At 51.9% G+C, this 21,759-nt stretch overlaps 6 protein-coding genes across 6 annotated transcripts; 4 read left to right on the top strand and 2 right to left on the bottom strand.

Moving 5' to 3' along the window:
• Positions 1-316: 316 nt before the first annotated feature.
• On the top strand, positions 317-2,848 carry ISF_03792 (DNA cross-link repair protein; the record flags this gene model as incomplete). The annotated part of the gene is made up of 1 exon (XM_018847398.1): positions 317-2,848. The coding sequence occupies one exon, from the start codon at positions 317-319 to the stop codon at positions 2,846-2,848; it is 2,532 nt and encodes an 843-aa protein (XP_018705605.1).
• A 268-nt stretch (positions 2,849-3,116) lies between these two features.
• ISF_03791 (small nuclear ribonucleoprotein LSM2) lies at positions 3,117-3,675 on the bottom strand (the record flags this gene model as incomplete). Its single annotated transcript, XM_018847397.1, has 4 exons — positions 3,117-3,148; positions 3,228-3,330; positions 3,398-3,545; positions 3,662-3,675. The coding sequence occupies 4 exons, from the start codon at positions 3,673-3,675 to the stop codon at positions 3,117-3,119; spliced, it is 297 nt and encodes a 98-aa protein (XP_018705604.1).
• Positions 3,676-4,209: 534 nt separating this feature from the next.
• ISF_03790 (WD domain-containing protein) lies at positions 4,210-7,142 on the bottom strand (the record flags this gene model as incomplete). Its single annotated transcript, XM_018847396.1, has 2 exons — positions 4,210-7,075; positions 7,126-7,142. 2 exons carry the CDS (start codon positions 7,140-7,142, stop codon positions 4,210-4,212), a joined length of 2,883 nt encoding a protein of 960 aa, XP_018705603.1.
• Positions 7,143-7,413: 271 nt separating this feature from the next.
• On the top strand, positions 7,414-8,598 carry ISF_03789 (ARP2/3 complex 34 kDa subunit; the record flags this gene model as incomplete). The annotated part of the gene is made up of 5 exons (XM_018847395.1): positions 7,414-7,475; positions 7,526-7,770; positions 7,838-8,260; positions 8,313-8,462; positions 8,519-8,598. 5 exons carry the CDS (start codon positions 7,414-7,416, stop codon positions 8,596-8,598), a joined length of 960 nt encoding a protein of 319 aa, XP_018705602.1.
• Positions 8,599-9,197: 599 nt separating this feature from the next.
• ISF_03788 (nuclease (SNase-like)) lies at positions 9,198-10,059 on the top strand (the record flags this gene model as incomplete). Its single annotated transcript, XM_018847394.1, has 2 exons — positions 9,198-9,575; positions 9,655-10,059. The coding sequence occupies 2 exons, from the start codon at positions 9,198-9,200 to the stop codon at positions 10,057-10,059; spliced, it is 783 nt and encodes a 260-aa protein (XP_018705601.1).
• Positions 10,060-12,643: 2,584 nt separating this feature from the next.
• On the top strand, positions 12,644-16,372 carry ISF_03787 (Galactose oxidase/kelch, beta-propeller; the record flags this gene model as incomplete). Its single annotated transcript, XM_018847393.1, has 1 exon — positions 12,644-16,372. One exon carries the CDS (start codon positions 12,644-12,646, stop codon positions 16,370-16,372), a length of 3,729 nt encoding a protein of 1,242 aa, XP_018705600.1.
• Positions 16,373-21,759: the final 5,387 nt, after the last annotated feature.

The following is a 21,759-nucleotide window of genomic DNA, read 5'->3' as shown; positions in this document are numbered from 1 at the left end:
AAAGTTCTGCAGTGGCCCATAACAACCAAAGCAGTGCATGTGACTTCGCGCCACTGTAAATCGCCTCAATCGCGCTGTACCGCGTTTTTGTCCCCAAGCTCTCCCCACTACATCACTGAACGATTCTTGAGTCGACGTCACGACTGATCCTGTCTACACCACCAACAGCTACACCAGACCGGACCCCCGAAGCCCTCACTCCAAAATTAGTCGACTACGAATGATTTTCCCACTTCTAGATGCCGATTGGAGGCCCAAGCTCACGAATACATCCCCATCAATGCCCCTCCGTTGACGCAGACCGTTAGCCGCAAAAATGGTCCCTCTAGGAAATCGCAATCGATTGGCCACGCCGCGCAAGTCCAATTTCGCCTTCCAGACGAACAAGAAGACTACGAAACCAAACGGAAGCATCCTCACTTTCTTCCAGAAGACGGAAAAGCAAGAAGGCTCCCTGTTCGTGGGCACTCTTCCGCAGCCAAACTCTGGCGACGCTGTTGCCACCGAGAACGGCGCCGACCAAGATCTGTACAGTCACAATGACGAGACCACCGGCCCCGGAGAGCGGCAATCCCCCAAAAAGAGACGGAGAGTCAGCGAAACTCTCCATGTACCTGTTGCAGCTGATTCCGCAGCACCTGTACAAACGTCAGCTGCGCAGCCGCCGAAAGCGAAGAAGATTATATCTCCATTTATCATGGACTCGGATGACGAGGACGATCCTAATGTCGAGCCAACCGTCCCTTCTCCTCCCGTCAAATCCCCCAGCGCACCACTTGCTGTGGACGACGACAAGGCCCCCGTCAAAGTGGCGCCCGTCGCCGGCGACAACAACCACGTGGTAGCGGACGAAGCGGACAGAAAAGAACCCCCAAGCCTCAAACATGAGGATACAAGTGGCAATTTCGACGCCACCGATGAATTTGGAGACTTTGAGGACATGGAGATGGACATGGAGTCCTTCGAAGGGGACGAAATGCGCGAGTGGCGCTTTATGAAGGAGCAAGCCCGTCTGGAAGCTGAAGAGTCGGGCGATATGACCCTATTCCACGAGACTTTTGGGGAGGATCCGTTCCAGGAGGACGGCACAGCACCATCCTGCCCGATTTGCTCCGCTAGCCTAGTGGCCGTATCCGAGGACGAGGCGTCGAAGCATGTCAATGCTTGTCTTGACGGCAACCCAACTCCCCTGCCGAAGCCCGTTGAGCAGCCAGAACCTCCCACGGAAGTGGAAGAGGTGACCGCCGCAGAGGTCGGCAAGCGCTTCATGCGAGCTGCTATCCCGCGCCCCGGACAAGCCAATCCCTTTGACTTGACGGGGCAACGCTCCAGCGGAAAGTCAGCATTCTCTCAACTCATGTCGAACAATGCCGAGGACACGGCTTGGTCGACGGCAGCTGCCGCCGAGACTGCATCACGAGGCAGGCCAGCGTACATGAGAACATGCCCCTTCTACAAGATCATGCCCGGGTTTTCGATATGTGTCGATGCCTTTCGCTACGGGGCCGTCGAGGGCTGCAAGGCGTACTTCCTCAGTCACTTCCATAGTGATCACTACATTGGCCTTACTGCCAACTGGACGCATGGTCCGATATATTGCAGCAAGGTCACGGGCAGTTTGGTGAGGAACCAGCTGCGCACGGCAGCGAAATGGGTCGTTGAGCTGGACTTCGACAAGGAATACGACGTCCCCGGCACGGACGGCGCAAAGGTGACCATGATACCAGCAAACCACTGCCCGGGGAGTTCCTTGTTATTATTTGAGAAGGTTGTGGGCGAGCGACACAACAAGAGCGTGAAGCGAATTCTTCACTGTGGTGATTTCAGAGCATGCCCGGATCATGTTGAGCATCCTCTGTTACGGCCTGATGTAGCGGATACTGTGACCGGCAAGCTCAAACGACAAAAGATTGACATATGCTACCTTGACACCACATATCTCAACCCTCGATACTCTTTTCCTCCGCAAAGCGACGTCATTCAAGCATGCGCTGAGATGGTAACAAAAATTTCGCCAGACCCGAACTGCAAGGACGACATTTGGGACTCGGTCAAAAAGGACGCCGGCAAGGCTGTCAGCAAATATTTCCAAAACCCTTCAACAGCAGAGCCGGAGAAGCCTGAAACAAAAAAGAAGCTCGGTCAACGCCTGCTGATTGTCTGCGGAACTTACTCCATCGGAAAAGAACGCATATGTGTCGCCATTGCCAAGGCATTGCGCACAAAGATTTTTGCCTCACCGTCGAAAATCAAAATCTGCAAGCAGCTCGGTGATGCCGAGCTGACATCCCTCCTGACGTCCAACCCGATCGAGGCGCAAGTCCACATGCAGATGCTGATGGAAATCCGCGCCGAGACGCTGCAGGAATATCTCAACAGCTACAAGCCTCACTTTAGCCGGATCGTAGGGTTCCGGCCTTCTGGCTGGAACTTTCGGCCGGTCAGCAGCAAGGCCGTGGGCGCGAACGCGGCGCCGTCGACGATCCCGACGCAGCAGCTGCTGCACGGCCGGAGCTGGCGGACGCGCTTCGGTGTGGCGGACTTTGCGCCGCAGCGGGGCAGCACCAAGGAGGCCATGTGCCTCGGCGTGCCGTACTCGGAGCACAGCAGCTTCCGGGAGCTGGCGCTGTTCCTGATGAGCGTGCGGGTCGACAAGGTGATCCCGACGGTGAACGTGGGCAGCGAACAGTCGAGGAGGCGGATGAAGGCGTGGACTGATAAGTGGCTGGCGGAGAGGCGAAAGGGCGGGCTGGTGCAGCCGCTGGTTGAAGGTCGTGATGATGCTGACAATCTCAAGGTAGCGCTGTGGGATGGGAAGTCGAGCAATGGTGGCGGTGCTTGGTGGTGAGGTGAGGTGTTGTTGCTGGCATTTGATGGTCGGGGGTGTGTTGTATCATGGAGTTTGCATTCTTGGGTAAATCTTTTTGTTGGCATAAAAAATTTTGTATTCCAGTGTGTATATAAGTACCTTTTTCTTGAACGCCTAACGAAACCCATCATAGATAGCACCACATACAAAGCCTATCATGAATCACATAATCAGACGCCTGTTTGGGATGATAATGTAGCAAACTGTTTTTCTTTTTTTTTCCTTTTTGGTCAATTTCTATTTCACATTACTTGGCCTTTGCTTGTTGCGTAGAAGCCTCTGTGACACCAAGCCGTTAGCCAAACTGCGGCGGACGTGTAGGGAAACATTTCGTAAGAAGAGGGAGAGCTCTGCTTACCTCTGCGCGTGGCGTCTTCCAGCAGTTGCGTGTCTACCGAGGCAGCGGGGAGGTGAACGTAACGGACGACGGATCCTCGGATGAAGACGTTCTTGACGGAGCTCTACGTTGTTGTTTAGCAAGACGATCAACGTTCGGGGGTCGTCGTGCCCAGCGGCGGGGACACGTACCATGTGAGGGTACTTGAGCTCCTCGAGGACGGATATGTCGTCGAGCTTGATGTTGAGGTACTGGTCCACGCTCTTCAGCGTGCCGCGGAGCTGGATGTCGTTCTTGAGCTCGACGGTGACCTCCTGGTCAATGAGCGTCTTGAAGAAGCTAGCATGTCCGCGTTAGCGCCCTCATTCCAGAGCGGTAGTTGTCGTATACATGGTAGGGGTGAAAATTTCTGCAGCCTTGCCATCGAGAGCGCCGCCTGAAGAAAAGGAACTCACCTGAAGAAGAGCATTGTGTGAGATGAGAGGTCGAGGTGGGATGGCGGGGGGTTGAGAGGGTTTTGGGTATTCGCGCGTCGCTGATAGGAAAGTCGCAAGGGATTTGGTGCGCGCTGCTTAACGGATAGTCTTTCTTGAGGTACTGGAAGTGTTTGTTGCTGGTGTGTACTTTTTACACAGGCCTGAGATGAGGTTCCTTTGGCGATGTCGTTGAGATGGCCCAAAGCACTGTCGAGCTTCGGCGGTTGGCGGTGCGTCACGTGCATCGAGACCCACTAACCGTACAGAGCTTCAGTGGCGGAGAGACACCTGTAAGCCCGCTGTAAGTCAGTCCATGCCACTGTAAGTTGGAAAAGGCCCTCTGTAAAAGAGCAAGCGAAGGGAGAAGTCATCCAGATGCATGATTCAAATGGTTCGTGGAGCGTCGTGGCATGTCTATCAGTCACTGGCCCCGAAAATACAGCATGACAATTCTCGAAGGTCTTGTTCTATTTATCATCAAGTAGATATAGTCCCAAACAAAATAATCTTCAACCCAACGCCTTGACTCATGCTACATGTACAAATCCGCGCTTCTTTGCGCTCCTCTCCTGGTTCTCCTCCTCCCACGTGTCGTCCACGTAGTCCTTGACGCTGTTCTCGCGAATCTGCATGCCCACCACCTTGAGCGCCGCCAGGTTGAAGCCCATCTCGTCCTTTTGCTTCTTGAGCGTCGCCCGCAGGTTCGCGCGGATGCCGTCCAGCATCGTCTTCATCGCGCGGCTCGCCACGATCTGCTTGTGGTGCGTCTTGAGCATGAAGAAGAGGATGCGGCACGTGAGCGGCACGTTCATGGACCGCAGCGCGAAGATGTTGAGGAACGTGAAGAGCATCGGCACCGACGCGAATGGCAGCACCAGCAGCGCGTCGTGCAGCGCGGCGGCCTTGATCTTCTGCAGCACCGACATGACGTACGCCTCGGCGGTGATGTTGCCGAGGGCCATGAAGACGATGTGGCGCTGGGGGGCCGGGGCGTGCGGGTTGTCCTCCTTGGCCTGCTCGTACTCCCTCATGAGGTTCAGGTCGGCCATGCCCAGGTCGAGCGCCTCGGCTATTCGCTCTCCCGCCATCAGCGTCTCCGTCGTCTGCTTGCTGGCGGCGCCGAACTCGCCGTTGGCGTCGGCGGCATCCTCATCCCGCTCAAGGGATGTCGTCAGGGTGCTCTCGTACAGCTCCTCAATCTCCTTTTCGCGCTCTTCTTCAAGGAAGATCTGTTCATCTGTTTCGTCCCAAACGCGGATGCTCTTGTCGTGAGCTGCACTGACAAGGAAGTTGCCGCTGTGGCTCACCGCTATGGCCCAGACCTCGCCGTGATGGCCATCAAGGCGCTGGATCTGCTCAAACTTGTCACCGTCCCAGTAGCGAATGGTCCGATCTTTACTGCTGCTGAAGAAGTGGTGCCCGTTGTTGTCTGAGTTGTGAGGTACGAACGCAACTTGCAGGATACTGTCCTGGTGGCCAAACAAGGCTTTGTGGCAGTCACCAAAGTCCAGACCCCAGACGCGGATATTCTTGTCGGCTGAGCTTGTGACAATCAGCTTGCTGTCATACGATATGTCCATGCTGAGCACAGGTAGTTTGTGGCCGTAAAGATTAAGATATAGTTTGAGAGAGTCGACGAAAAATACCTTGACCGTGTTGTCAAGAAGAGCCGCGGCAAGATACTTTCCATCTGGTGAGAACTTCAGGCACAGAATATCATCTGAGACCTTCAGTGTTCTTGAATGCACCAGCTTCAGCTTGGGAGTCGTTCTCTTCGTGCCCAGAATCTCCTCTTGGACAATGCGGAAATCCCAGAACTTAGCTGACTTGTCGGCACTGCCAGACACCACGGAGCGGCCATCCGGGTGAACATTCAAGGACCAAATAGCGCCTTCGTGGGCTTCAACGCTATCGAGAAGAGCAGCCGAAGCCACATCAAACAGTTGCAGCTCGCCGCTCTTGGTTCCGACAACAACAACTTTGTCTCCGGGAAGAAATGCGCAGCTCAGAGCATATCCGCATTCAAAGGTGCGGATGCAAGCTTGGGTTTTGATGTTCCATATTTTTAGCGATCCGTTTGCTGCCGTTGCCAGCATCTTATCGTCAGAGCTCAGCGAAAGTGTTCTAACATCAGCCCGGTGACCAGGGAGGTCGACGGAGAGGGCTCGCGTGTAATCGGGGATATCTTGCTTCGACTTCTTTTCGCTCTTCTCCTTCGACTGGACTTTAAAGTATTCCAACTGGTTGTTTGTGGTGCCAACCAGGAGATGAAGATCCTTTTGTCCACTTGGTACAGCCCAAGCAGCAGAGCGCAGCTTACCTCCCGTTCTAATCATAACATATTGAACAAAAACGTCGGAGATATCTGCTGATGCAGCATCCACTGCAGCGTCGTCTTCCTCAGCTTCCTGTTCGTCCTGCTTTGAGTCTTTTTGCTTTGCGCGACGCCTTTGTCGTTTGCGGGCAAGACCTTTCTTGACCTCTATTTCGCTTCTTATGCGCCATATCTCCACGGCCTTGTCTGAGCCGTGGACAGCGAAATAGTCCTTTTTAGGGTGAAATTCGACTTCCACAGCGCGATCCTTATTCCGTCGATGCAGGGTTCCGCGATCGGTGATAAATTTTGTAGCAGCCACGTCAACCCTGCCAGCACTGGCAGCCAGACTGCTGACGTCAAGCGACCAAACCTTCATCTCTCCGTCGTTTCCTGCCGTGATGCATCCTTCTAAACTCGGTGTGACTCCGAGGGCCCAGCATTCGCCATTCGTCTGTGACATGTGTGTTTCGATGCAGTGTCGAGAGGAGAGATCCCAAAGCTTCAACAATGAGTCTTTTCCAGTCGTCAATATGAAGCCGTCCGAGCTTTTCTCCCCATCCAACACCATCGCACGAGAACCGTCTTCGTCCTGGACTTGAGCATCTGGCTCGATAAACCGCAGGCCAGTAATTTGATCCTTGTGCCCTCTCAGCTTGAATTGCCCAACTTCGGCAACCAGATCCCATATGATGACGTCGGTGTCTTTCGATCCGCTTGCGAGTCGAATTCCGGCTTTATCGAAATCAAGTTTGGTGATGGCCGATTTGTGGCCGTTGAAGCTCACAATGACGGTAGAAATCTTGCTGTCCCAAAGGCGAATGCTACCGTCCTCGTAACCGACCGCAAAAACGTCCTTGTCAGTCTGGCTCTGCGCAATGCAGGTGACGGGAACAGTGCATCTGTCATCGCGCCAACGGCTCAGCAGTTCGCCCTTCTTTATATCCCAGCAAAGAACCTCTTCGTTCGCGGCGACAACCGCTTGGCCAACGCCAGAGCCGTTCCGATCGTTCGCAATCCAGACAATGTTCGAGCTGCTTGATGCGACCACGCCAAAGGCTTTGGCATGCTCATATTTCCTGTTTTCTCGTTCAGTAAATATCACTAAAAGCCCACGAGCCTTACATACAAGTACGATTTAACCATTGTGAATATTGTCCGACCAAAATTGGTCCTTACTGGAGATCATCACTAAAAAGTTGAACCACGGGCTGCGACGGTCTAAGTGGTATTTTTTTTTTCTGGTTATCGATTAGCTTGCTGCTGAGCCACTCCAGCAGCTGCCTACCGATCACATCACGTGGCTCAGTGTGGCTGGTGGTTGACGTTGAGTCTCCCCTCCAGCCCCACCAGGAGACGTCAACAAGCTACCAGCTCCCACCGACGAACTTCAGTATCACCGCAGGCATACCTTACGATGCTTCTCCTCGATTACCAGAACGTTCTTATTCAATCGGTCTTGACCGAACGGTTCTCTGGGTAGGTTTGCGATTTCAATCTCATGCCGCTTCTCTCTAACCAGTGCGCAGAGCCCCGCAGACCTCCATTGACCAGACAGTATCCGACTTCGACGGCGTTACATTCCACATCTCAACTCTTCCCGAGACGAAAACCAAGATTCTCCTTTCGCTTCAAATAAGATGTTTTGCGGATCTTGTTCAGTACGGTGCTGAACAGGTCTTGCAAAGAGAGTACGGGGACTACATCTGTCCCGTTGAGGCTGGCTATGACTTTTCCGTCTTGATTGACTTGGAGAACCTGCCAGAAGGTAAAGGTGTGTATAGTCAGCTAATACCTACCTGGAAATTTTGACTGATGTATTTTGCTTACAATTCCTTCAGAGGAACGCGATGCGCTGGCTCTTAAGTTTGCGCTACTAAAACGCAATGCCATGGCTGCACCGCTCGAGCAAGCCTACGAAGAACACTACAAGCTTAAGGAGGAGGCCGCAAAGTTCACATCGGAAGAGGCGCCGCAGGATATTCGAAACGGTGGCCAGGTCAAGGCTATACACTACCGTGAAGAGGAGGCAATCTATGTCAAGGCTGCACACGACCATGTCACCGTCATCTTCAGCACGGTCTTCCGAGAAGAGACAGACAGGGTATTCGGCAAGGTCTTTATTCAGGAGTTCGTGGATGCGCGAAGACGTGCAATCCAAAATGCACCCCAAGTGCTGTTCCGCACCGACCCACCTCTTGAGCTCCAGGGCGTGCCTGGCGTTAAGAGCACTGGTACTGGCGAGATTGGCTACGTCACCTTCGGTAAGCTTTCTCTTTGTCTTCATTGTATCAAAGAACTGGCTAACATCTACAGTCCTCTTCCCTATGCATCTTACTCCTCAGCGGATGGAGCAAGTCATTTCGCACATCCAGACATTCCGCGACTACTTCCACTATCACATCAAAGCTTCCAAGGCCTATATTCACTCCCGTATGCGCAAGAGGACCGCGGACTTTCTCCAGGGTATGCTGCTATTCCTAGTCCCAATAACCCTTGTGATGGTACTAACGGGCGAGCAGTTCTTCGCCGCGCACGACCCGAGAATGAGGAGCGCGAGCGCAAGACCGCGACTGGGAGATCTTTCAAGGTGCAAGGTTAGGTTCAAAATCAAATGGGCAGGTTTGGAGCCGGTCATTGCAGGATTTCGGCACATCTCCAAGTATTGTAGACGGATATAGCCAATGGACACATTCACACATAACGCCATAGCCACATTGCGCGATCTACGTTGCTTTCATGTTGCATTGATGTGACTTCTGATTTCTGATTTATTCAAATATTTCAACTAACACGAAGTATTTCTTTGATCGACGGGCTTGAACATGTAATGGTTGACTAGTTATCGGTTATCAGGTGCCCTGCGGTGCCCTGTGTCGCTGCCTCATGGAAATGCTACCCTATTGCCGGTGGTCAAGCATTGCTGCGCTACTTTACGCCCGATAATTTATAATTTAGGGGTGACTATTTCGTTGGGTTGTCCCGATATACACGAATACTTCAACTATTATTTGTCACATAGGATAATCTCTAATGCTTAATGGAAACGTGCCGAGAATGGGTGGTTCTTGTGGTGTGACATCCCAGAAGTGGAGAACCCCCAGGTGATCCCCAGCTTTCGATCGACTGACGTTCGTTTTTCCCGACAACAACCACATCCCCTGCAGGTTCAAGAATCCGACCTCCGGGTCGCGACAGACAATGGTATGGCCGTTCGGATCCTCGCCACCCGACCGCGACAAACCCGAGCACGATGATACGCGACGACCGATTGCATGGGACAAGTCGCTCGGCGAGGTCGCGGACCCGTTTGACGCAGCCAAACAATGGGCACCTGTGGTGATGTCCTCGCTGGTCGGTCTTGCCGCGCTGCAACTTTACGCAAACTACCTGCGGCGGATCCCCGGCGCAGCATTCATCAAGCAGTCGGCGTTTCGCAAGAAGACGCTGTTTGGCCGCGTGACGAGCGTCGGCGACGGCGACGGCTTCCACCTGTTCCACACGCCCGGCGGCAAGGCCGTAGGCTGGGGCTGGCTCCGCAAGGTGCCCGAAAAGCGACGAGACCTCAAAGATCGCACGGTAAGGCCCCGGATGTGCAGAGGCCAACAACCTCTTGTTGCGCGCGCGCCCTTCTTTGCGGCTGACAGCAACGTCGCAGATTTCAATACGACTCGCGGGCATCGACGCGCCCGAGGGAGCCCACTTCGGACGACCGGCGCAGCCGTATGCGGACGAGGCGCTGAAGTGGCTGACGGACTACATCCTTCACCGAAACGTGCGGGCGCACATCTACAAGCGAGACCAGTACAACCGCGTCGTCGCGACCGTCTACGTGCGGCGGTTCCTGATGCGCCGCAACGTCGGGCTGGAGCTGGTGAAGCGGGGACTGGCGACGACATACGAGGCGAAGTCGGGCGCCGAGTTTGGTGGCCTGAAGAGCGTGTACGAAAAGGCGGAGGCGGATGCGAAGAGGAAGAAGCTGGGCATGTGGTCTGGCAAGGCCAGCGAATTCGTGAGCCCACGGGCATACAAGAGTCGATACTCTGGCCAAGATGGCGATTAAGGTCGGCAACGGGAAGGATCTGACAGTTGGGATCTCATTCTTGGCATTGTTTTCGCAGTAGGCCTACAGCGAAGGACTGCATGCCTGGAGCCACCAAGAGCAAGTTCCCCTGTGCTCACCTGTATCTATGCCTGTAACTAGAGAAAATTGTGTCTGCATAGTACCTCCCAGCTCAGAGAAGCCTTAATGAATGCGGCAAGTTGAGCCCTGCCGGGGTCAATGACTGTGTCCGCTTTATTTCCCTGTTTGAACAGCATGAGTGTCGGCATGGCTTGGACATCGAGATCATCAGTCAAGTCGGAAGTGCATCCACGTCGCTCTTAACGAAGAAGACATCATTGTAGTTTTTGTCATTGGAGTATCTTTTGCGACGATAGTTAGTTAGGCAACCGCCAGGAAAATAACATCCCTTGGCCCGTACTCTTCTATTAACAGCGCCAACGCCTTACACGGCCTGCACCATACTGCAAAAAAGTCAACCAACACCGTCGAATGCGCTTTCACGGCATCATGGAAAGCCTGGACTCTAGATTATATTTGTCAGTATACTATTACACTTTGATCTGTAAACTTGATCTGTTGAGACTGCTTACTTTTTTAGCGAATGAACGGGCATTTCAACGTAAAGTGGCTTTCTATCTCGGTGGACGGGACACAGATATGTTGTGAAAGTGAGAGTAGAGGAGAAATCATGATATTTCTTGATATTTGAAATTTTCGGTACTTATATGCGAAGCCGACTGTTTAATAATGGCATCTGGGGCCCGTTGTCAAGGGCGCAGCCTCATCATCTGAACTTCATCACGGGGAGCCTTATTCCCTTAGCCTGCAGAGTGTGCATGGGTTTACACTAAGCAAATCAGAGAAGCATTTCAAGTAGCACTGATTGGACCGATCAACGTACATAGAATACGGATTGTAGCCTCTAGACCTCTTCAGGCGAACTGGTTGCATATGCAGTGACTACAAGTCTCAGCAAAACCAATGTCCAGCCACGCCTGGAGATGATCAGACGTCAGGCAACAGACCTCTTTCAACCTTGAGTATTTCGAACTAACCCGGGGCTTCCTCGGCAGCTTGTTTAATTTGTGTTTTGTAGTCGTACAGGCGGGAGCTCATCAAATGAACTACAAGATCGTCGTACCGCGGGAGCATCTTGATGGGATCATACAAATTCTCTAGGGCGCAGAGGTTAACAGCTGATCATGTGAACTGCGACTCAAGTTCTCCTGACATGGGCTCCAACGTCGGCGACAGGATGCACATGATGGGACACAAGGCGGCAATTTGGTGTTGCAAGCAATCATTTGGCAGCTTTCTAGGTGAGGATTGGCTCGTAGCGGACAAAAACTTTGTTTCAGCAAGTTACGTGGGGAGCACTGGCATTGCATTACAAGAGGCGGTTTCATCTTCATCTCGACTTTGATTGCTTGGTTTGGTGGGAGTCGAGTTTCCAGCTGCTTGGCTCTCAGTGCAGGCTCGGCCTGTATCGACGAAGTGCCCCGTAGACGCGGAGGAAATATGGCAAGGTTGTGCCTTCTTCACCGCGGAGTGTTTCTTTATGCTGCTTGTTCATTGTCGTTCTGTTTTTAGAGCCGTAGGCCAGAGCCAGTACGAATTAGAGTGCTGGAATTGGAGTGTTGCATGGCATCATCACCCGCGCCGGGATCCACCTAATCACGACCGGTCTGGCCAATCAAAATGCAGTACCAAAGCCAGCGGATGGGCCCGCCAGAAATCCCGAAACCGCCCTGTCGATTGCTCGGGCCTCAGTGGCCTTTTTATTGTTTATTAGTGGCCCGCTGCCCAATTCCAGGCGTCGCTCGCATCAAGACCTTTCCGGATCCGTCCTAGTGCTGTTGTGCTCCCGTCAGGCACAAAAACAAGCTGTAAGTTACGGGGTGGCTGCCAAAGGAAAGAAGGATTCTCGTATTCTTCAGCAGCATGAAAAAGTAGGGAGGCCACCGAACGCACTTTTCGTTTCCCCTATCCTTGGCGGTATTGGGCTCTGTTTGGGCCTTGAAATGCACTTGGACTGCGGATTGACTAGTGAGGTATTCCCCTGACTTCTGTTCAGTGCTCATTGTCTCTCCCTTCCGTTCATTCTGCCCTGCCTATTTGCCCAGCCTAGCCCAGCTTGGCCCAGTCGGCAGCTGCGGTCGCACCACCACGACGGACACCTCCTCCTCCACCGCCTGCCGCCTGCCGCCTTCCCTCGTCACCAGCCATTTCCATTCAAACAAACTCTCTTTTGAACAAACAAGGGCTCTTCAGCCAATTTCCAGCCCTTCGGCATTTGACTTTCTCACCATCACGCTCTTTTACATTCGTTATATCACGGTTGCCTATTTTTGCGCTGCCTAATTGCGGTCGCCACGCTTTATCACACCCCTAATTTTCCTCACCTCCTCGTTGCCTTGCCATCCCTAATTTCCTTTTTCGCGACCACCTGATGCATCGATAGACGGCAAACAATTCGCGTCTAGCCCCCTCGACACATCTCGTGCCCTACCGTACCATACTTTTTAGTTACTCGACTCGATCCGATTCTTCTCTAACGCGAATACGCATCAACAAGCCTGCCATGCGGTTGCCGTATGGCCACCGGCGCTCCGCGCGCCATGGCCAGCGACATGGCGCCGTGCTCACTCTCCTCACAACAGTCACATCCATACTGGCAAACGCAGCCACTCCCGTCCCTGCACCCCCGGCGAATCTCGACTTCTCCCAGCTTGGACAGATTGGCATTGCGGGCGATTTTGGCGGCATCTCTCTCTACCAATACGTTGGACAGGGCGGCCAGACTCGCAGTGCCAATGGAAGCCAAGCCCTCCTCTCCGAGCTGCCCAACGGTGCTCTACTACCTGCCGTTCAAACAGATGCTGCCATTCGAGCCTTGTGTCTTTACAATGCCACTTCGAGCAAAACAAACGGCATAATTATCGGGGGTAACTTTACTTCTCTCGGTGGCAAACAGTCAAAAGCTATTGGAATCTACGATGTCGACGCCAGCAAAGTCACGACTCTCGATGGCCTCGAAGGCGAGGTCAATGCTATTCTCTGCGACGACGCCACTGACACTGTTTATATCGGTGGCAACTTCAAGAGTGGCAACTCGACCAACGCAATCTCGTGGAATAGCAAGGATGGCTTCAAAAACCTGCCGTTTGTCGGCTTCAATGGACCCGTCGCGGCCATTACTAAAATGGACAATGGCCATATTCTTTTCGGCGGAAGCTTCACCGGCCTTGGAAATTACAACACGACAAACGACAGTTGGCGTGACTCTCAAACTATTAACCTGGCAACTGCCAAAATCAACGCCCAAGGCAGCTCCTCCAAAGCTGGCTTCAGCGATCCGGCCAATGTTGTTTGCTCCAGTGGCTCCGACGCCCAGGGAAGCACCTGGCTTCTCCAGGACGATAGTCCGGGATACTGGGAGGCTCAGTTCGGCTTCGGTTTTGAGCCGACCAAGATTCGAATTTGGAACACGCATATCGAGAACTACGGCACCAAGACTTTCAATATCCAAAGTTTTCCTAACGGCCTGACAAATATTATGAACATGACCTATGTCGATCCCAGTACGGGCAAAAACGCCACCTGCGACCGCCTTTGCCCTCTCAGCAACGACCCTAAGATTCAGTTCCAGGATTTCTATTTTGTCAACGTCGTTGGAATGGATAAGATTCGCATCGATATTTTGGACTGGTTCGGCACCGCAGCTGGTCTTGCAGGTGTGCAAATCTTTGAAGACAACATCTTCTCTTACGCCATCAACGAGTTCAACGAGCCCAAGTGCCGTACCAAGTCCGGCACTGTCTCCTCTGCATCTACTGTTGGGCCTTGGCAAAAGTCGCCAGCATTCCAAAGCAACGCTCAGTATCTTACCGCTAGGATTTCTGTCAACGATGGCCGTCTGGGCTCAAACGCTTCCGTCACCTTTTACCCCAATGTACCACAATCTGGCAACTACTCCATCAACCTATATACGCCTGGTTGTATAGCGGATGGCACTTGTGCCAATCGCGGCCGAGTTTATGTTTCCGGATCCATGTCTAGCGGAACAGCCCAACCCGAATTCGAGACACAACTGTTCCAGACAAACAACTTTGACAAATATGACCAAATCTACTTCGGCTTTGTGGAAAAAACTTCCGACAAATTCCAAGCCAGCGTGACACTGAGCCCTGCCGGCGATCAGACTGTTCAAGATCTTGTTGTTGTTGCCCAACAGGTCGGCTTTACTCTCATCAATTCTGTTGGCGGCTTGAACGGTTTATTTGACTTTGACCCCCAAGGCCCCCTGCCTGATGAGCGAAGCCTCGATAGCTCTGCCATCAACAAGCTTGGCTATAGCTTCGATAAGTCGTCTGGTGTAAAAGCACTCACCACCTCATCTGACACTACCTATATTGCCGGCAATTTTAGTTCAAAAAGTCACAGAAACATTCTGGCCATTTCGAGCAAGGGAGGCGAAGCAAAGAATCTTAATGGTGGTCTGAACGGTCGCGTTGTGGCCATGCAAGTGGATAATAGCAAGCTGTACGTCGGCGGATCATTTTCGAACACACTCTCCAACGACACCAAGGGCATCAACAATGTTGCCGTTTACGACCCCGATAGCGACACCTGGTCCCCTCTTGGTGCCGGTGTTGATGGCTCTGTCGACTACGTCGTTCTCCTTCGCGTCAATACCACCGAAGGCAAACCGGAAACAGTCATCGCGTTTACTGGTGCTTTTACCCACTCTAATGGCTATGGCACCGTCCCATCAACCCAGGTTGATGGTGTCGCTTTATGGGTGCCTTCGCAGAATATTTGGCTGCACAACTCGGAACATAACGTCCCCAGATATAGCGGCACTCTGAGTGCCTCGTACCTGGACCTTCGTGGTAACAATTCTCTCCTCGCCGGATCTATCGACGTCTCTACACTGGCAGTTGACGGCGTCGCTAGCCTCACCTCCGATGGTCTCGGCAAATTCCCCGTCAAGATAGATTCCAAGGCGCCCTCATCTAGCAAGCGACAACGAAGCCTTGGGGGAGACGGCGGCATGGCTGGCGTTTCCACAGGAACTTTTTATGAGAATACCGACGAGAGTCTTACCATCTTGGCGGGCCACTTCACCGTACAGGGACAGAACAATGATTCAACTATTCACAACCTAGTCTTTATTGATGCCAAGCAGGGCAACAAGACAAGTGGATTGCCAGACGGTATTAACGATAATTCCTCATTCATTGCAGTCGATCTTTGGAAGAATATCCTTTTTGCCGGTGGCCAGGTATCTGGGAAAGTTAATGGAATGGACGCCCATGGCATTATTGCCTGGGACCTCGATGCCAAACAGTTCTCTCACCAACCCGCTGGTCTTACGGGCGGTGATGGTGTTGTTACTTCCATTGCTGTTCGACCCAGCGGCGGCAATCAAGTCTTCGTTGGCGGCTCCTTCGAGAAAGCCGGCGCCCTAGACTGCCCTGGACTCTGCGTCTTCAACATCGACGATGACCAGTGGACTCGGCCGGGCACCGTGATCACAGGTCAGGTTACTGGCTTGCAATGGATCAGTACTGATTCCATCCTCGTTGCGGGTGACCTGGTCGCCAGTTCGAGCGGTTCTAAGCCTCTCGCCTATTACAACCCAGTGAAACAGACGTGGACTGACTTCCCTCGCATTGAAGAAGTTCCAGGTCCTGTTGCTGTTATAACTCCAGCAAGCATGGATCTCAAGCAATTCTGGATTGGCGGCACATCGCTTAAAGATAACTCGACCTTCTTGATGAAGTGGGACGGAAGCAATTGGCGTTCTGTTGAGCAGAAGCTTCCCAACACCACTGTCCTTCGCAGTATTCAAGTGTTCCAGCTTACTAAAAGCCACGACCGCGCCCCTTTGTTAGAAACGGACCAAGCTCTCATGATCACCGGGGCTATAGACCTGCCCAATACTGGCTCTGTCTCGGCTTGCCTGTTTAATGGCTCACACTACGTACCATATGCCTTGACGACAAGCAACAACAAAGGCACCGGCAGCATTGGTAGAATCTTTTCGCAGAGGCCTAATAAGATTGGGCACAACAGGCATATGCCACTGGTCTTTATCGTCCTTATCGGGCTGGCCATTTCGCTCGCACTTATCTTACTCATGGTCGTCGGCGGCGTTGTTCTTGACCGTCTCAGAAAGAAGCGCGAAGGCTATGTTCGCGCGCCGACGTCAATGCGTGATCGCGGAAGCGGCATCCAGCGAGTCCCCCCCAGAGAACTACTCGAGTCTCTGGGTAGAGTGCGTCCTGGTGGCTCACCAGCTGTATAGCATGGAGTGGCCACCCGTGCATTCATCTGGCGTTTGGATATAATACGGAATGATTTTTATTCGGCATTTCTGTTCTTTTTTTTCTTTTGAACTTTCACACTTGCGATTGCAAGCCGCGGCAAGCAACATTGCCACCTCTGCAATTTGTTTTTACATATCATGAGGTCACGACTTAAAAGGTTATATACCAATTTCCTGCAACACAATGCGTTTATCACCATCGTTCTTTCTTTCTCTCAAAAGAGTCTTCAGTCTCTTTCCCTTCTTTCCCTTTATTCTTGTTACTTCTTTCTCCTTCCTGCTAAATGCCTACGCACCGCTCCTGCAAGCGACATGTATATTCATTCTCTCAAGAAAGCCTCCGCCACCCAGGCTATTAATCTATCTTGATCCTGTCCAAGTTGGCACAACTAGCCAACTCAACTCCGGCTAGAGGCGTGGTAATGGTCGACGAATTCTATTTCTAGCGAGAGGCGAGTTTAGGGATGAAAGACGAGATGGCGAAGTCCCAAGGCTGGAACATCTGTTTGTTGTTTGTCACAGAGCATTGCGAAAAGGAAAAGCCAGCTCTTAAATTAGGAGCTTTGATAGCGTAATCTGATCGAGTAATTTTTTTTTCAGATTCCCAATCTTATGTTGTCAACAGCAAGTGATAAATTGTCTTCAGATATCAAGGGCATTGGGCAATAGTAAGGTGGCCTTTGACATGGCTCATACCTTTGCAGATACACATGCCAGTATTAAACACGTCATGTATTAATTAATCAATTCTTTTACGTGTAAAGCTCAACTTGTGATTACTGAAGACGGCTGCCAGGAATCGTCCAGTCAGAAGATGGGGAAGTAAAAGATACAAGTCAAGACAACGGAGGATAATTAAATCAAAGCAAAATATACCACGTAGATAAAAGATGAAAAAATATCAGGACGTATTAGCAGCTCGAGTACCCGATTTATAACTATTCATGGCTGGATTAAGTCATGCAGTTTCCTATCTGCAGCGTCCATATATACAGGCCAGCTACTACTCGAATGTAACAAGTTACATAAAAAGGAACGCGTTGCATCGAAATGGCATGAAGTCATACCAAGGGACACAAGGTATTGCCCAGTCCAAGTGCTGTCCACCAGCACCCTATTGGAATGGTCTCATAGTTATTGAAGAGATCGTCGCCTAGAAAATCACTACTCGTACAGGACGGTACCCTTCCTTCAACAACCTTCTTGTTTCGGAAGCAACCGGAGGCCCAGGACGACAGGGACGACCTCCTGCCTTAGATGGCACAGGGGGGCCTAGTAGCACGGGGGTCCTCCAACCCGGGGGGAAAGGGTGTATCATGTGCCGGCTCAGCCGCCGGCAGGGCATTCCGGGATGAAAGGAGGCGTTGCTCGTCCGGCACTGCCGTTCCCAACCGGATGGGAACGGCGGAGGAAGCTGGCCGACGTCGCGCGGAGCGAGTAAGGAAGGCCTATCCCTTCCCCCCCCCCCGCCCTTCGTGATGGGCATGATAGTTGGCCGGGAGTATAGGACAGAAGACCTTCTGCATCTATGCCGTGCCCTACATGTGACAAAGAGGGCCTGCGACAATCCGGCGATGCTACCGTTCTAGGTGTAGCCGAACCAGGTGGCATGACGGATGATCTCGATACAGGGCATAAAATTACGGGATTCTGTAACCGCCGGGACTCTCACCAGACCAACCGCATGCTGTGGAAACCAGGATGTGAGGAAGAATATTCAGAAGGAGCCAACAGCCCGGCCGGCCCGGCCGTCGCAGCCTGCCAAAAGACACTCTTTCTTATTATCTCTTTGAGATTGCCTGAACTGACCCGTGGACCAGGGTCGTGGATTCTGATAACGGCAACGTAAGCTGGGAGCTAAGCAACGTTTCGAGTTTATTTAAAGCAACAGGCGGGCCAAAGAGAATTTGCAAATCATCACACATGTCGTGTTTTACTCTTACAGGCAAGGATGATCACAAAGTACACGGTACAAGTTCTTTCTTCGCACACACCCGGTATGCTGACCACCCGGACGGACGGGCTCGTTTCTACGTCATGCATTCTGCCTGCATCTTTGTTTTTTGCCTGCTGACCACGTGCCCCTTTCCCGAACTGATGACGATCGTTGGAGAAGAGCGAAGAAAAACAAGCCTTTTTGATCAACCGTGGAGGGGGTTGCAACTTTGCAAGGATTCATTAGACTTATTGCATAATAGAGATGTGGTGTCCCCTTTGGAGAGATCTTGATTTGAAAACGCCTCGTCACGCCTCTTCACGCCTTCCTTTTCCGTTTACTGGTATGACGTCGATTTAGAAACCAAGAACCTCTTTTACACCGAGCCTGGAAGGAAGTCAAAAAAAGCCACTGACAGCATCATCGCACTAAATTGGCCGCCGGGGGTGACACTCTTTATTTTGGCTCAAACGCGAGGAGCATGAGGATTGAGCGGGCGACTGCTTGATAGCTCAATTGTTCTCTTACACGCTCCGAGTTTTTACCTGTACCAGGCCTGTACCAGGTATAGGCTCGCTGGCCTGCGATTCAGTCCCTGATTCTCCTCGCAAGGGGGCAGGCACCATCAAGGACGTCAGTGGCGCCTGGGAATTAGAATGCCCGGAGGATTGAAACTGGGGCCTCATTTGGGATGTTTCTAAATTACCGGTCATTATGTCCATCTTGGTCGTAGAGGCAAGTTTGTTGATAGTGAGGGTTCAGCGAGAGCCGAGAGGTTTAGTGTTGCGGCATTAATACTAGGAGCAAGCAAGCAAGCAAGATGTGCAAGGAACGTGCGGTGAGTCAATGGCCGTCTTGAATGAAGACGCAATCAAAGACAAGAATACACATGTGCGGTTTCCCATGTCTCTTGCTAGACTAACTCGGCGCAGAAAGAGAGATGCTCCAATACCTAGTATGTAGCCACGTACTGTGCGAGAGACGAATATAGTTGGAGGAGAAAAAGACAACACACACCAGGTCCCAGAATTCCGGTTCAATCGATCCAATCAGCAAGACAGAGAATGACGTCGCGGCGCAGCGTGGTTCTGCGCTAAGACGCATCGCGAGGGAACTAGTCGGCTACAAGCCTTGATCATACATTCCGGCGGCGCGGCTCAAGTACAGATTGGGTACCTCCACGTCCTTGGGTCGTGGGGAGCGGGGCCGGGTCCCTCCACACTCGCTCCCCCATAAAATTAGTTTAGCGCACCCCGCTATCTGGACACACACCCCTTCCCTTTCAGGATTAGCTCTGAATACAGGGATTTTGATCCCCCCCCCCACCCATTTGCAGGTACGGGAAGTAAGTACCTCATGTACTTGTGAAGCAATCTGCAATGCATCTGTTTATCCTCTCTATTTTTTGTACTTGGTGCGTGATAATCTATTTAAAGTGTATCTCTTATCTGAATTGAAGGAGGAATATTGTCTCTGCATGCAGCAAAACATTTCCTTGGTCGGTCTGTGGGAGAGCTGCTCTGTGCCGTCACTGCGTGACCTTCACGCCTGCCTGCCTGAACTAGCCTCTCAACTATGTATGTACATAAGTACCTGCGGCCGGGCCAGTACGCTAAGAATGGCAGGTACCGTTGTGACGTCAGACGTACCCGTGTATATCTCTTCGTTCGAACAGCCAACCACCGCGAGGACCAGGATTCCACGGGCGTTGCATTTTCCCATTTTATGCTTGCATTTCTTGCTGGTTCTGAATACTAACTGGGACGTACTTTTGTGTGCTTGAATCAAGCCACCACCCATAACTCGTTACCGGCATCATCGCTATGCGGGGGTGAGAAGAGGAGGGGAGGGGCGGGCGAGCCTGGGTTCCCACACAAAGCAAGCCCCAGGTTGTTAGCATATAGAGTACTTTACCAGTACATACAGTATTAACCCTTGCTGGCTGCACAACTCGACGCAAAGTTGCGCTGGGCTTATTTTATCTGCAAGAAAATGGGATGGGATGACAAGGCAGTGTGTCCCCCTTTCGTCCGTTTCAAGCAGAGACGGACGGAAGGCGGCCGGACCGTATGATGGACGGATGATGATGACATGGTGGTCCTCTGCATCGGCTGGGCGTCGTGCCACAAAGATATAGGGACACGGATACTACGTACATGTTGGATAAGAGAGCGACACGGACGGCCCACGGGCAGGGGTCAGAAGAGGGAGGTGAAGGTTTTCCCACGCGGCCGCCTTGTTGATACAAGACAAAGGGAAAATAACAAGGGAAATAAACATGCAGGCAGACGCATGTGCATGGATGAGTTGGCGGGTCATGTCGGAAGGAAAGGGTGCATGTATTATTTGAGTTGTGTCTTTGAGGACAGCGTACATAACATATTCGTAACAGCATACACCAATAACGCAGATTATATAGAAGAGCATGTCAAGCAAGAGCAGAGGGCTGGACATGTTGTGATTAGCCTTTCGGCTTGGCGTTTTGACATCGCCCAGAGGCACGAAAGAGATGCAATCCCATCGGAAATCTTCAGTTGTGGCGTTCCCGCCCGTTACAGTTACAAAACGGCTGGCCTGCTGCGGCAGCGCCAGAGACGCTACGGAGGACAAGTGCAACGAGTTAAAAAAAAAAAAAAAGATAAGCCAAAAGGGAAATTCAGGGTTCATGGGATTGACGTGGTTCTAGAACGACACAGGGCCGGTACCTTGTCCAAAAAACGCGGGCAAGAGGGACTGGTGGGAAGAAAAGCATAATAAAGGATAAACAGAGAGGTATGGATACAAGCAGAGATTGTCAGTATGGAGAGGAGATGTGCAAAACTATAAAAAAAAGCCAAGACGGAAGCGCCCGGGGAGATGGATGTGCAAGATGGTGGCTAGAAAGGGGAATGGAAGAGGTCAATCTCTCTGTCTGGTCGTCGCCATCTTGTCAATCATGGCGAGCAAGACAAGGCCGACCAGTTCTTTGCAATCTCCAGAACAAATGCCAAACGTCTCTGGCCCGTGTCTTTGATCGTCATCATCACCATCCATCATAATCCTGTCCTTGCCGTCCACATGTGAACGAAAGGGGCAGTCAACTCGGTCAGCTGTTCCCCCTTTTTACTCGCTCAGAGGGGAAACTAAATTTGCCACCTTTCTTTGCATCTTTTTTCCTTGTTAAAACTCGTTTAATCGCGTTGTGGTAATTATGGATAATTCCTCTACGGGCCCTGGTGTGTATACAGTATTTGCAATACTTGTCTGTCTCTCATCAAAAGTGCCGCAACGACAGAACAGACAGGCATGCCTTGTTATTTGCTTTTTCCGTCGTAGCGCCTCGCATTCAAGGTCAACCGTGTCTTGTGGATAGAAAAGCTTGTTTTTGCAGACCCATGCAAGCACTAAGCTGCTACTAATAATTAGAAGATGCATATTACTGGAAAGGGGG

This window comes from Cordyceps fumosorosea, assembly GCF_001636725.1.
Source record: "Cordyceps fumosorosea ARSEF 2679 chromosome Unknown scaffold_7, whole genome shotgun sequence".
Classification (NCBI taxonomy): Eukaryota; Fungi; Ascomycota; class Sordariomycetes; order Hypocreales; family Cordycipitaceae; genus Cordyceps; species Cordyceps fumosorosea.
This window is presented reverse-complemented; position numbering and strand designations above follow the sequence as displayed.